Here is a 14,143-nt window from a genome sequence, read left to right on the forward strand (position 1 = left end):
AGACGTTCCATGAAAGCTCTCCAGACCCTGGACGTGAACTGGGGACCACGATCAGAATCTATGTCCTCAGGCAACCCGTAGTGCCAGAAGACGTGTGTAAACAAGGCCTCTGCAGTCTGTAGGTGCCGTAAGGAGACCGAGCAGAGGGAGGAGATGACAGGACTTAGAGAAACGATCCACAACGACCAGGATCGTGGTGTTTCCCTGTGAGGGAGGAAGATCGGTCAGAAAATCCACCGACAGGTGTGACCAAGGCCGTTGTAGAATGGGTAAGGGATGTAGCTTCCCTCTGGGCAGGTGTCTAGGAGCCTTACACTGGGCGCAAACCGAGCAGGAGGAACCATAAACCCTCACGTCCTTTGCCAAGGTAGGCCACCAGTACTTCCCACTCAGACAGCGCACCATCCGACCGATCCCCGGATGACCACAAAACGGGTAAAAAACATGGCCCATCTTGCCTAACGAGGATTCAGTCACCTCGCTGCCCGGATGTACTCCAGGTTGCGGTGGTCAGTCCAGATGAGAAAAGGGTGTTTAGCCCCCTCAAGCCAATGTCTCCACGCCTTCAAAGCCTTAACCACAGCCAACAGCTCCCGGTCCCCCACATCATAGTTCTGCTCCGCCGGGCTGAGCTTCTTCGAGAAGAAAGCACAAGGGTGGAGCTTCGGGGGCGTGCCCGAGCGCTGAGAGAGCACGGCTCCTATCCCAGCCTCGGACGCGTCCACCTCCACTATGAACGCCAAAGAGGGATCCGGATGGGCCAGCACGGGAGCCGAGGTAAACACAGCCCTTAGGTTCCCAAAAGCCCTGTCCGCCTCAGCCGACCACTGCAAACGTACAGGAGGTAATGGGAGCCGCCACCTGGCCAAAACCCCGGATAAATCTCTGGTAGTAATTGGCAAACCCTAAAAACCGCTGCACCTCCTTTACCGTGGTGGGAGTCGGCCAATTACGCATGGCTGAAATGCGGTCACTCTCCATCTCCACCCCTGAGGTAGAAACGCGGTACCCTAGGAAGGAGACGGCCTGCTAAAAGAACAGGCATTTCTCAGCCTTAACGTACAGGTCATGCTCCAACAGTCGTCGAAGAAGCGCGCCCCATGCATTGACTGAATTGCCATGGCGATGAGAGGTAGCGGGTAACTGTACCTTACCGTGATTTGATTTAGACCTCGATGGTCAATACATGGGCGCAGACCTCCCTCCTTCTTCTTCACAAAAAAGAAACTCGAGGAGGCAGGTGAAGTGGAGGACAATGTACTTTTGACGCAGGGATTCAGAGACATATGTCTCCATAGCCGCCGTATCCGCTTGTGACAGGGGATACACATGAGATTTATCGCACAATCCCCCCATCAATGGGGTGGTAATTGAGTTGCCTTCTTTTTGGAGAAGGAAGGAGCCAAATCGGCATATTCTGGGGGGATGCGCACGGGGGAGACCTGGTCTGGACATTCCACCATGGTAGCACCAACGGAAACCCCTACACACCTCCCCGAGCACTCTCGTGACCACCCCGTGAGAGCCCTCTGTTGCCATGAAATAGTGGGGTCATGACGAGCTAACCAGGGAAGGCCTAGTACCACGGGAAATGCAGGAGAGTCAATGAGGAAGAGACTGATTCTGTCCTCGTGACCCCCCTGCGTCACCATGCACAGGGAGATGGTGGCTTCCCTAATTAACCCGGGCCCTAATGGTCGACTATCCAGAGCATGTACCGGGAAGGGTCTAACCACAGGAACAATGGGGATCCATAAACTAAGGGCGAATGCTCTGTCGATAAAATTCCCAGCATCGCCTGAATCGACGAGTGCCTTATGCTGGGAATGCGGGGAAAACTCAGGAAAAAAAACATGCACAAAGAGGTGAACAACAGAGGGCTCTGGATGAGAGTGGTGCAGACTCACCTGGGGTGATGCCAGAGAGCCCTGCCTGCTGCCTCGACTCCCAGAGGCACCAACCCGGCACCGACCGGCAGTGTGCCCTCTACGGCCACAGATGGTGCACGTGAAGGCCCCTCCTCCGGCCTCCCTGAGTGCAGCCCCTCCCAGCTCCATTGGCACCAGAGCGGGGGTGCTGGAAGCGGGAAGCAACAGAGCCCTCTCTGGATGTCCGCGGGTGACCAGCAGGTTATCCAACCGAATGGACAGATCCACTAGCTGGTCAAAGGTGATGGTGTCATCCCTGCAGGCCAACCCCCGACGGACATCCTCGCGCAGTCTGCATCGGTAGTGATCGATGAGGGCCCTGTTGTTACATCCTGCTCCGGCAGCTAAGGTCCGAAATTCCAGGGCGAACTCCTGGGCGCTCCTTGTCCCCTGCCTCAGGTGGAAGAGATGTTCACCCACCACTCTACCCTCGGGCGGATGGTCGAAGACTGCCCGGAAGCGACGGGTGAACTACTCGAAGTAGTCCAACGCCATCTCCTTCTCCCCACATGGCGTTTTCCCACTCCAGAGCTCTCTCCGGGAGGCACGAGACGAGGGCGAACACCCTCTCCCTTCCCGAGGGAGCCGGGTGAACGGTGGCCAGGTATAGGTCCAGCTGTAATAGGAACCCCTGGCACCGTGCTGCCGTCCCATCATACTCCCTGGGAAGGGCGAGACGCATCCTACTGAGACCGGATACAGGAGGGACGGGTAGTGGTAACCCCGGTTGTGCTGGTCGAGGCGCTGGAGAGACTCCCTGTCTCTCCCCGCGGTCCATGGTCTGGACAACGCGTTCCATCGTGCGCCGAGATGTTGCAGCATCGCCGAGTGTTCTCGGATGCGCTCCTCGACCCCTCGGACCGGGGTACCTGCTCCTGCTGACTCCATGGATGGTGTGGAATTCTGTCAGGTTGTGCGCTACTGGTATAGAAGTCAGGTGCAGGAGAGCAGAGAGTTGTGATCAGGCGCACACTTTATTTGGCAGAAGCAACAACAGACGGGCGCAACTGCGTCAAAAAACCTCCAGCCAATGGCAAAAGGGAAAAGCGCGACAACAGTCACAATGATACAAATGTTTAACAATTAAACATACTTTGGGTTAAACATGGTACCCGGGGAAAAACCAGCCTGGCGTGTCACACAAAACACGTAACAAAACAATTCCACACAAAGACCTGGGGGGAACAGAGGGAATATATATGTAGTGTGATTATGGAATGTAAACCAGGTGTGCGGGGAAAGAAGACAAAACACATGGAACAATGAAAAGTGGAGCGGCGATGGCTAGAAGACCGGTGACATCGACCGCCGAACGCATCCCGAACAAGGAGAGGAGCCGACTTCGGCGGAAGTCGTGACAAAACTGAAGGATTGATTTGAGTTTAGTATGTTAATAACTATATGAGTGAAGCAATTAATGTATTATGGATTGATTATTTTGTTTGCTGTTATGAACTAAAGATGTTGACACTATTTTCGGCATGCCCTGGGGAATGGAGAGGGTGAACTCTGATCCAGAGAGTGAAACTGATCCTAATCTATTTGATCTATAGGCATTGCTCTCTAGGTTTCTTCCTAGGTTTTGGCCTTTCTAGGGAGTTTTTCCTAGCCACCGTGCTTCTACACCTGCATTGCTTGCTGTTTGGGGTTTTAGGCTGGGTTTCTGTACAGCACTTTGTGATATCAGCTGATGTAAGAAGGGCTATATAAATACATTTGATTTGATTTGATTTGATTGCCTTATATATAGTGGAATCATGATGCTTATCTTGGGACATGTTCATTAGGCACCAACAGAATACATTTTACTTAAACCAAAAGTCTACCTGGATTTGTCCAACAAGATATGCTAATTTTAGTTTCTGGGATGGAAATAGTTATTTCCACCATGCTGATCCATTGGAGTGTACATTTCTTCATGGGTTCGTGCAGGTGACTGTGTATCATCACCTCCCCAGACAAATTGTTGGAATGCTTAGAATATGTGTTGGAGGTTGAAATAGGAGACAGTGCTAAGTTTCATGGGAGGAGGCTGTGTGACGGGCGTCGTATAAAGGGGACCAAGGCGCAGCGTGTTGAGTGGTCATCTTTACTTTTAATAAAAACACTTAAACAAAGAAAACAACACGACAGCCAACAGTTCTGTCAGGTTATACTAACAAAACAGAAAACAACTACCCACAAAAACAAAAGGAAAAACAGGCTGCCTAAGTATGGCTTCCAATCAGAGACAACGATAGACAGCTGCCTCTGATTGGAAACCATACTCGGCCAAAACATAGAAAAACAAAACATAGAATGCCCACCCACCTATCACTCCCTGACCTAACTAAACAGAGAAAACACAGCTCTCCTAGGTCAGAGAGTGACAGTACCCCCCCCCCCCCCCAAAGGTGCGGACTCCCGGCCACAAACCTGAACCTATAGGGGAGGGTCCAGGTGGGCATCTATAATTGGCGGCGGCACTGGTTCAGGGCGTAGCACCCCCACCGCCCGCTGATCCCCCCGCTTCTGTGTGTCCAGAGGAACCAGACCGTGGATCATTGCTGGAGGCTTTGGAATGCCAACCGCCGCTAAAGACTCTGGGCTGAAGGCCGCCGCTGAAGGCTGCCGCTGAAGACTCTGGGCTGCAGACCGCCGTTGAAGACTCTGGGCTGGATGCAAACCGCCATTGAAGACTCTGGGCTGCAGACCGCCATTGAAGACTCTGGGCTGCGGAGCGTCGCTGGAGGCTCCAGACTGGGGAGCGTTGCTGGTGTCTCCGGACTGAGAAGCGTAGCCCAAGGCTCCGGACTGGGGAGCATTGCCGGAGGCTCCGGACTGGAGAGCGTCGTTGTAGGTTCTGGACTAGGGACCGTTGCTGCAGGCTCCATGCTATGGATCATCAATACAGGTTCCGTGCCATGGATCATCAGTGGAGGCTTCGTGCCATGGATCATCTCTACAGGCTCCGGGCCATGGATTATCCCTACAGGCTTCTTGCCATGGATTATTCCTACAGGCTCCGGGCAATGGATTATCCCTACAGGCTTCTTGCCATGGATTATCCCCACAGGCTACGGACCATGGATAATCCCTACAGGCTTCTTGCCATGGATTATCCCTACAGGCTCCGGGCCATGAATTACCTCTGGAGGCTTCGTGCCATGGAACATCCCTACAGGCTCGGGGCCATGGATCATCACTAGAGGCTTCGTGCCATGGATCATCTCTACAGGCTTCGGACCATAGATTATCACTGGAGGCTTTACTCGTGGAGCTGGAACAGGTCTCACCGAACTGGAGAGATGCACTGAGGACTGGGTGCTCAGAGCAGGCACCGGCCGTACTGGGCTATGGAAGCGCATTGGAGGGAGAGTGCGAGGAGCAGGCACAGGACATACTGGGCTATGGAGGCGCACTGGAGGGAGAGTGCGAGGAGCAGGCACAGGACGTACTGTGCTATGGAGGTGCACTGGAGGGAGAGTGCGAGGAGCAGGCACAGGATGCACTGGGCTATGGTGGCGAACTGGCGACACAGTGCGTCGACCTGGCGCAGGATATACTGGGCCGTGGAGGGGCACTGGAGACCAGGAATGCTGAGCAGGCATACTCCTTGCTGGCTGAGTGCCAACCTTAGCACGACAACGGTGAGGAGCTTGCACCGAGCGCACCGGGCTGTGAGTGCGCATGGGCAACACAGTGCGCATCACCGCATAACACGGTGCTTGTTCAGTCACTCGCTCCCCACGGTAAGCACGGGGAGTTGGCTCAGGTCTTAAACCCGCCTTAGCCAATCTACCCGTGTGCCCCCCCAAAACAATATTTTGGGCCGCTGCCTCTCGGGCTCCTGTTGCTTTCTTGCCCATTCCTCCCAGTATCGCCATTCCGCCCTCGCTGCCTCAATCTCCTCCTGCCGGGATCGGCGATACTCCCCCGGCCTTGTCCAAGGTCCTGCCCCATCCAGGATCTCTTCCCAGGTCCAGTCCTCTGATCCACACTGCTTGGTCCAATCTTGGTGGGTAGTTCTGTGATGGCGTTGTATAAACGGGACCAAGGCGCAGCGTGTTGAGTGCTCATCTTTACTTTTAATGAAAACACTTAAACAAAGAAAACAACACGACAGCCAACAATTCTGTCGGGTTATACTAACAAAAAAGAAAACAACTACCCACGAAAACAAAGGGAAAAACAGGCTGCCTAAGTATGGCTTCCAATCAGAGACAGCTGTCTATTGTTGTCTCTGATTGGAGGCAGGGTCAGGGGCAGGCAGAGTGGTCAGGTGGGTGGGTACAGGGTCAGGACAGGCAAGGGTCAAAAACCAGGAGGACAAGAAAAGAGAGACTGGGGAAATGCAGGAGCTGACACAAAATGCTGGTTGGCTTGACATACAAAATGAACTGGCAACAGACAAACAGAGAACACAGGTATAAATACACAGGGGATAATGGGGCAGATGGCCAACACCTGGAGGGGGGTGGAGACAATCATAAAGACAGGTGAAACAGATCAGGGTGTGACAGTTCCCTAATAATTAAAGATTTTCCAAAATATGCTACAACATGCCAATAGGATCTCATTAGCTCGTGCTGGGCTTTGCCCACCTCCTTGCTTGTTCTGCCCACTATGTTTCATTTTCTCCCACTGAATCGAAGAATGAAAGATGGCGGAAGCAGAGGTTGAAGTGGATTCTGAATAACAATGGCGGTAGAATCAAGGAGAATTGGAGTATTGTCCAAAAGAATGGAAAACGGAGCAAAGTAGTACAGTGATGAGAATGATCCTTCGTATCTAGTAGGAGTACGGTATGTTAATGAGCAGCAGCTGAGCAGAGTACCAATCTTGAAGAAACCATTTGAGTTATCCAAACTGGGGAAGAGAGTGCTGTGATGATCACGAGAGGCAGGCTTGTTTAGAGCATGTATCCCAAGACCAATGCAGTGTGATCATTGTAAAGCTTTTGGTCATTTATCAAGTATTTGCAGAAGGGAGAAGCCAAGATGTCCAAGTTGTGGAAAAGATCATATTATGTGTTATAAAAGTGATGAATATGTGACAAGTTGCAATTGCAATGGGAACCATGAAGCCACTTCTTTCAAATGCCCCACAAGGGTGAAAGGGAATGAGGTGGCCAAAGGTTGTACAGAGCATTTCATATGCAACAGCTGTGAAACAGCTGTGAAAACGGTTGAGGGTTTGCATGGTGTACCAGAAGAGTCCACGGTAGTGGATAGGCCTACACTGCAGGCTGCAGGGGTTGCCTTTCACCAGCAGGATCTGGACATTTTAAAGATTAAGAAGGTGGACTTTGTGGCCTTTATAGCTATGGTAATTAATGGCACTGCTAAGGTGGAGAGAAGGTCCAGCAAGATAGTAATCATAGTGGATGCGGCGGAGCAGTTGCTGGGGCTGAGAGATTTCTCAGCGAAGGAGTTACATGGAATATTGGCACAAGCCGTACCACCCTCTCAGGTCGTAGAGCCTGAGAAGGGAAATATGGAGAATTAAAAGAAGGAAGAAGTGGGAGATTTGTTTGTTTTGACAATGTACTATTTTTATTGGGGTGTATTAAGTTAGTTTCACTATTACATATGGATTTGTTTTTTACCTGTCCAGTTGCTGGTGGCAATACACCTTTTTGGGTTGTGGTCCGCTATAAAACCCACAGAAGAAGAAGAAGAATTTCCTCACACACAGTCAAACTATCTTGGGTTAATTATAAATATCTTTGGTGTCGTGCAGTACAAACCGTTCCGCAACATAGCAAACTTTCAAGTGAACTGAACACATCTCAGTATGTAGGGGATCTAGTTTCAGGTGTTTTATTTTACTGCCTGCTACATTTGGTTGTTGAAGCAAATCCACTCGAAGTTGTCATTGGTCCGTCTCCCCGATGTTTCCTCTCTCATTGGCTAATCAACCTTTTAATCAGTGATGTTCCCGCAGATTGAAGGTGGTAGTACTATAGGTAATGTTATGCCTCCTGATCAGGTTTAAGAGAACACAAGAATGGTAGGAGACATGAGGAAGGTTGTTACATTTGTGACAGCAGCAATCATTGCACAGAAAAATTACAATCAAAGACTAAGAAGACAAAGATCTAGTGGAGCAGGCAGTGAGGTATCTTGGGATCACAGTACTGACATGGAAACATGTACAGGATGACCTCAATAAGATTGAGAATCAGTCCAGCCAGGAATCATGTATTGGTTGTATTTTCATTATGGTGTTAATCCTACAATGGAGAATGCCAGAAGTTTGATGGCTAATGTGCAAGAGTTCAAACAGATTATTGAGCCAAACCTGATGTTATATGTCTGCAGGAGACATGGCTAAAACCTACTCTAGATTTTGTATTACAAGGTTATGTTGCAGTCCGTAGAGATAGGATGGCAATGGGAGGAGGAGGGTGTGCTACCTTTATAAAGCGAGGGATCGCATATAGGTGTGTGGGAGAGGGAGTGGAACAGGAATATGTAGTGGCAGAGGTGTGGTTGATAGGGGGGAATATGGTAATAGTGAACTTTTACAACCCGTGTAAGAGACTGGAGTTGCTGGCCCTTGGGAATGTAGAAGGTCAAGATAGGAGATGGGTAATGTGGTGTGGGGATTTTAATGTTCATAGTACGCTCTGGAGAGGGTTACGGACTGATGTAAACGGAAAGGGTTGGAGGAACTACTGAATGAGAAAGGGCTTGTTAGTCTTAATGATGACCGGGGAACCAGGATGGTCCAGTAACTAGAAATGAATCTGCTCTGGATCTTACTTTGATTTCAAGTACAATGGTAGGCAGATGTAGTTGGGAGGTTTTGGAGGAATCTATAATGGGTAGTGATCACTATACTATCATGTGTACTGTAGGATTGAGGGAGGAAGAATCAGAAGGAAATGGATTGAGGAGATGAATATTTGGGAAAGTGGAGCGGGGTCAGTTTCAGGAGTTGAGTGAACAGAAGCTGTCCCAGGTAGATCTTAATTCAGATATAGAAACAGTCAATGAGGGAATAAGAGGAGCAATAGTAGGGTCTGCAAGGCAGGCGATTCCTATGGGTACACGGGGGAGAAAGAGTAATGCAGTCCCCTGGTGGAGTGAAGAGTGTAGAGAAGCAGTGAAAAGTAGGAACAATGCTTTCAGAATGTTGAAAAGGTCCCATAATTACCAGCACCTGATTCAGTAAAAACAAGCACAAGCAGTAGTAAGGAGGATCATTTGGACAGCTAAGAGGGAGTATTGGCACCGGTTTTGTGGAAACATAGGCAGGACCACACCTGTGGGAGAGGTATGGGGGATGATTAAGAGGATGAGTGGGATTAGAAAAGATTGGGATATCCCTGTGCTGAAAAGTGGGGAGATTGTTGCAGTGAGAGATATGGAGAAGGCAGAGATGTTAGCCCAGGCATTTGGGATGGTGCACAGCTCAAATAATCTGACAGAAGAGGGGCAGCATGGGAGAGAGAGGGTCAGAGGAGAACATCCGGGGGTCCTGGATCAGAGAGAGATGGTGGGGGATACATTGAATGATCCTTTTATGTTGGCTGAGATGAAGAGAGCATTAGCTAAAGCTGGGGTAACATCTCCTGCGAAGGATGAAATGTGTTACATCATGATGGCTCATCTCAGTGACACTGCAATGGGGAAAGTATTGGGCTTTTACAATAAGGTGTGGCAGGAAGGAAAACTGCCTGGAAGTTGGAAGCTGGCGGTAGTGGTGCCAACAAGGAAACCTGGGAAAGACTCTACTAGTCCTTCAAACTATAGGCCGATAGCATTGACATCTCATTAGGGATGCACGATATATCGGTGAACAGATTGGAATCGGCCGATATTAGCTAAAAATGCCAACATCGGTATCGGTGCATACCTATATAACGTAGGTACATTTTAAAAATATATTTTTTATTTAACTAGGCAAATCAGTTAAGAACAAATTCTTATTTACAATGACGGCCTAGAAACAGTGAGTTAACTGCCTTGTTCAGTGGCAGAACGACAGATTTTTACCTTGTCAGCTCGGGGATTCAATCTATCAACCTTTCGGTTACTGATCTGATGCTCTAACCACTAGGCTACCTGCCGCCCTAGGCTACATGACGTAATGACGCCACGTAAAATGTTGCACTACACGTGCAAATCAGCATTCCTAACCTAGCCCACAATGTCTGCTGTGTAGATCGAGCAGTAAACAAGTCGAGCAGTCATTTGAAAGAGTAAGGACATTTCAGTGAGACAACTCAAAGGCAAAATCCATTAAATCCAAGATAATGGATTCATTGCCCTTGACAATCAACCGTTCTCTGTTGTGGATGATGTTGTCTTTCGTCCTACCAAGTGCGCTATTTTTCAGATGTTGCCCTACCGGAGTTACACAGTAATGGCGTCACTGCTATTAGCTTCACGACATACATACAATGGAACACCGTTTGGGTCTTTGAGTGTCAGCTGTACAAAAAAGTCTGCAAACAAGCAAACACCGGCCACGAACGATGTGTTTACAATATCACATTGGTAATAATGCATCATTTGTTCGACTGCAACTTTTTCGGGTAGCTAGCTTTAGCTTGGTAGCTAGCTAGTGCCATTACAACCAGCCTGAAAACAATAACCAGTAGAAACTGCAGTCATTTTCATTATTCTTAGCAACGATTTAGGAATACTTGTAAGTATTATCTAGGTTGCCACTTGTTGTTCGCCTATTGAAATTGAACTTCAGTCTAGAAAAGAAATAGCTAGCCAGCTATTTAACCCTGTTGCCCAAAGCTAACGTTATAAGCAGCCTGCTAGTTTAATCTGGCTAGTGAGGCCTGACCGGACCGGGTTATGTGTTGTGAAGGTAGCCACAATAAGGATTAGGCACAATAGTGGAATTTGCGGTTTGCCTTCAAAATAAAGTTATGTCATTGACAGTGATGCAAATGAATACAAATAGTAGAATTATGCAATACTTTTATTTTGAAGGCTAACCACAAAGTCCACTATTGTGGCTAATCCTTATTGTGGCTAGCTTCACATCGATAGGTCCGACCACCATTAAATAAGAACTGTTTTATAAATTACGGTTATTTTCCATGATGACACCAGATGTCGTTTTGCTATGTTTCTGGGGAAGAACTACATTGTTTGCATCCATGAGCTAGGTAGCTTTTTTTTATGACAAGCTCTGTAGGTGCGTGAGACAACTTTACCAGTATCATAGCATACGTATCGATGAATAGTTGTGACATATTAAATACGAATGATAGTGTGATCAATGTGTAATAATGAAACAACTGAACAAATGAACAATGAAACTGCACAGCAAGTAAGTAAAAGAAATAGGTTTTGATTATGTTTTACTGGTAATGGGGACATACGTAAATGCCAACAAAATAACTTTTTGGTCAGTGTGGTGTGTGTGTGTGTGTGTAACCTTTATTTAACTAGGCAAGTCAGTTAAGAACAAATTCTTATTTACAATGACGGCCCGGACGACGCTGGGCCAATTGTGCACCGCCCTATGGGACTCCCAATCATGGCCAGATGTGATACAGCCTGGATTCAAACCAGGGACTGTTTTGACGCCCCTTGCACTGAGATCCAGTGCCTTAGACCGCTGCGTCCATTTGTGTGTGTTAACTATTTAACTGTACTAGAATGCTTAAAAGGCCACACATTTTTTAATATCAGTTATCGGTATCGTATTTTTGGAAAGGAAAATATCGGATATCGGTATTGGCCAAAATTGTCATATCGGTGCATCACTACATCTCATGTATGTAAACTTATGGAAAGGATGATTATGGAAAGGCCGACTTACATTCTGGAGAGTAGAGGACTAATGTCACCAGATCAAAGTGGATTCAGGAAAGGCAGGGGAACGATGGATCCTGTACTGTGCCTTGAGTCAAGTCATACGGAAGGCACAGGCAAATAAGGAGGTGGTGGTAGCCGTTTTCTTAGATGTAGAGAAGGCTTATGATATGATGTGGGAAGGCCTACTTATCAAGCGGGATAAATCAGGACCTCCCCGGTAGCAGCGATGCAGGTAAAGTTGGGAGAGATGCTGTTAAAGTTAAGAAGACAACAGCTAGTCATGACCTATTGGGTAAATCTACAAGGACTTAAGTTTACACATCCTACAAAAAAAGGTGCTCCTAGAGTGCTGGAAACATGAACAAAATCTGAATACAAGCTTTTGGTGGATAGGCAATTGCATGGCGAGAGAGATGGGGCTGTTTGGGAGGGAGTTTAGCCCCTCTGTGGGTCTTCCTGCTATCCTACCTTGGTGTCTCCCTCAACCAGTGTTAGATCTAGGGTTGCTTGAGAGGGTAAGAGATGTTGAGGAAGGAGTAGATTCAGTTTGCTTTCTAGAATATATTCACAGATGGACCTAAGGACCCTAAAACAGGGAGGACAGCAGCAGCTTTTAGTGTTCCTGAGTTTAAGATGGCAGTGACGAAAAGAGCAACGGATCATTTATCTGTTTACACAATGGAGTTGTTGGTCATACTATTGGCTGCAGAGTGTGTGGATGAGGTGAGGCCAGACAGGGTAGTCATCTGATCTGACTCTTGTGCAGCATTGATGAGCTTAAATTCATGTGTGTCTCAGAGCAGACAGGATGTATTGTATGAGGTTTTGCAGTGTTTGTATAGGGTGAAAAAATTGGGTATTTCTGATGTTCCTCTGGGTACCAACTCATATGGGAGTAGAGGGGAATGAGGAAGTGGATATTATTGCCAAGCAGGCTCCTAAACATCCTAATGTTGAGATGGAATTGTCAATCAGTAAAGCAGAAGCCAAGGAATTAATAAGAACAGTGGTTAAAAATAAGTGGCAAGTGTTGTGGAACAGGGAGAGTAAGGGAAGACACCTGCATAAGATCCAGGAAAAGGTGGGGGCAGGGAGGTCCTCAGGCCCGAGAGAAAAGGGAGGAAAGTGAAGTCACAAGGTTGAGACTGGGACACAAGGCTAAATAGTGCATTGAAAGTGGTGGGGGAACATCCAATTGGGAGGTGCAATCATTGTCAGGAGGAGATGAAGACAGTGGAACCACTAGCGGTTCTGGGGAGGGGGGGCAGTGCCCCTGTGACAAGAATTTTGGACCCCCTTGTGGCCCCCCTAAATGTGGATGATTATAAATAATTTTTCCATAACTCATTTTGCTATCATTCTTTTTTTACATCCGTTATTAGACAGTGGCAGCGATGATGATTATGAACATGGTCTTTTGCCTGTTAATGCCTGCAATGCAGTGAAGAAAATAATATGACAACAATAACGTCTAATGTAACTGGCCCCTCTAACAGTACAACTGGCCCCAGCTTGGCCCCCCCAGTTCAAATGGTCTAGAACTGCCACTGAGTGGAACATGTTCTATTTCAGTGCCAGAAATATGTGAGAGAAAGGGAGCTATTGTTATTAGATTTGAGGAGTAATGAGGTTGAAGAGCCAGGATTAAGTGAACTGCTGTGGAAATCTTCAGGGGATGTAGTATTTCATTATGTATTTCGTTTCCTTAGGGAGACGAGATTATTGGGTAGGATTTAGACCTTCGGTCCACACTCCAGTCCATTTGGAGGCGATAATGCACCTTAAAGTTGGTTGCCAACCGCCATATAGAATCCACAGAAGAAGAAGAAGATCAGTTTTAACAGAGAGAGGGTTTGCAGAAGGAAAAATGGGAACAGTATACCTGTAAATAGACAAAATCCGAACGACAGTAGACATGAGAGTCGCCACTGTGGCCTTTTACGGGTGTGCACTGGGTCTTCTGGCGATGGGCCTGCGAGAAATGTTTTCGGGATTTGAAGAGAATAGGTGCACAATGACCTATATGTTCGAGTACCCCGAGTACCGGGTGAGTAGTTTGCTTATTGACCTCAAACAAATGGCACCGTGCGCGATTCGGGTTTCGGTTCGGCGTAATCACTCGGCACTATCAACAACACTCGGAACGTTGCTGCCAAATGCGTAACATTATTTTAGTGTCCATCCTTTTCAGGACTAGCAAGCATTTTTTTCTCTCCAGCTGTCAATGTCCAGCTGTGATTTTTTTTGATAGCCAAAATATGGCTAGCTATAAATTAGCCCATGGCCGATATATAATGCTGAAGCTCGAGCTACCTGTTGTTGTTAAGCACCTGCATTAGGCTTCCAATTTCAACATCGCACCTCATGCATGATTTTCAGGACTATTTCCTTGGTGATGATGTCGACGGAGTGTGTCATGCACACCTAGCTTCCGTTTTATATTTA

General features: G+C 47.8%; 1 protein-coding gene across 2 annotated transcripts in view; it reads left to right on the forward strand.

Annotated features, from left to right (window-relative positions):
• The window catches only part of pgap1 (post-GPI attachment to proteins inositol deacylase 1), a 55,193-nt gene that overhangs the window by 16,558 nt on the left and 24,492 nt on the right, over window positions 1-14,143 (forward strand). The window contains exon 1 of one of the 2 annotated variants that reach the window (XM_014172968.3): window positions 13,495-13,745. The exons of the other annotated variant lie outside the window; for it this stretch is intronic. Within the exon in view, the coding sequence (XP_014028443.3) occupies window positions 13,614-13,745 (132 nt within the window). The 5' untranslated portion in view covers window positions 13,495-13,613. Of the gene's footprint in view, window positions 1-13,494; window positions 13,746-14,143 lie in introns of those variants that run through there. 2 annotated transcript variants of the gene reach the window in all.

The sequence above is a fragment of the Salmo salar genome, chromosome 25, assembly GCF_965601325.2.
Source record: "Salmo salar chromosome 25, fSalSal1, whole genome shotgun sequence".
Classification (NCBI taxonomy): Eukaryota; Metazoa; Chordata; class Actinopteri; order Salmoniformes; family Salmonidae; genus Salmo; species Salmo salar.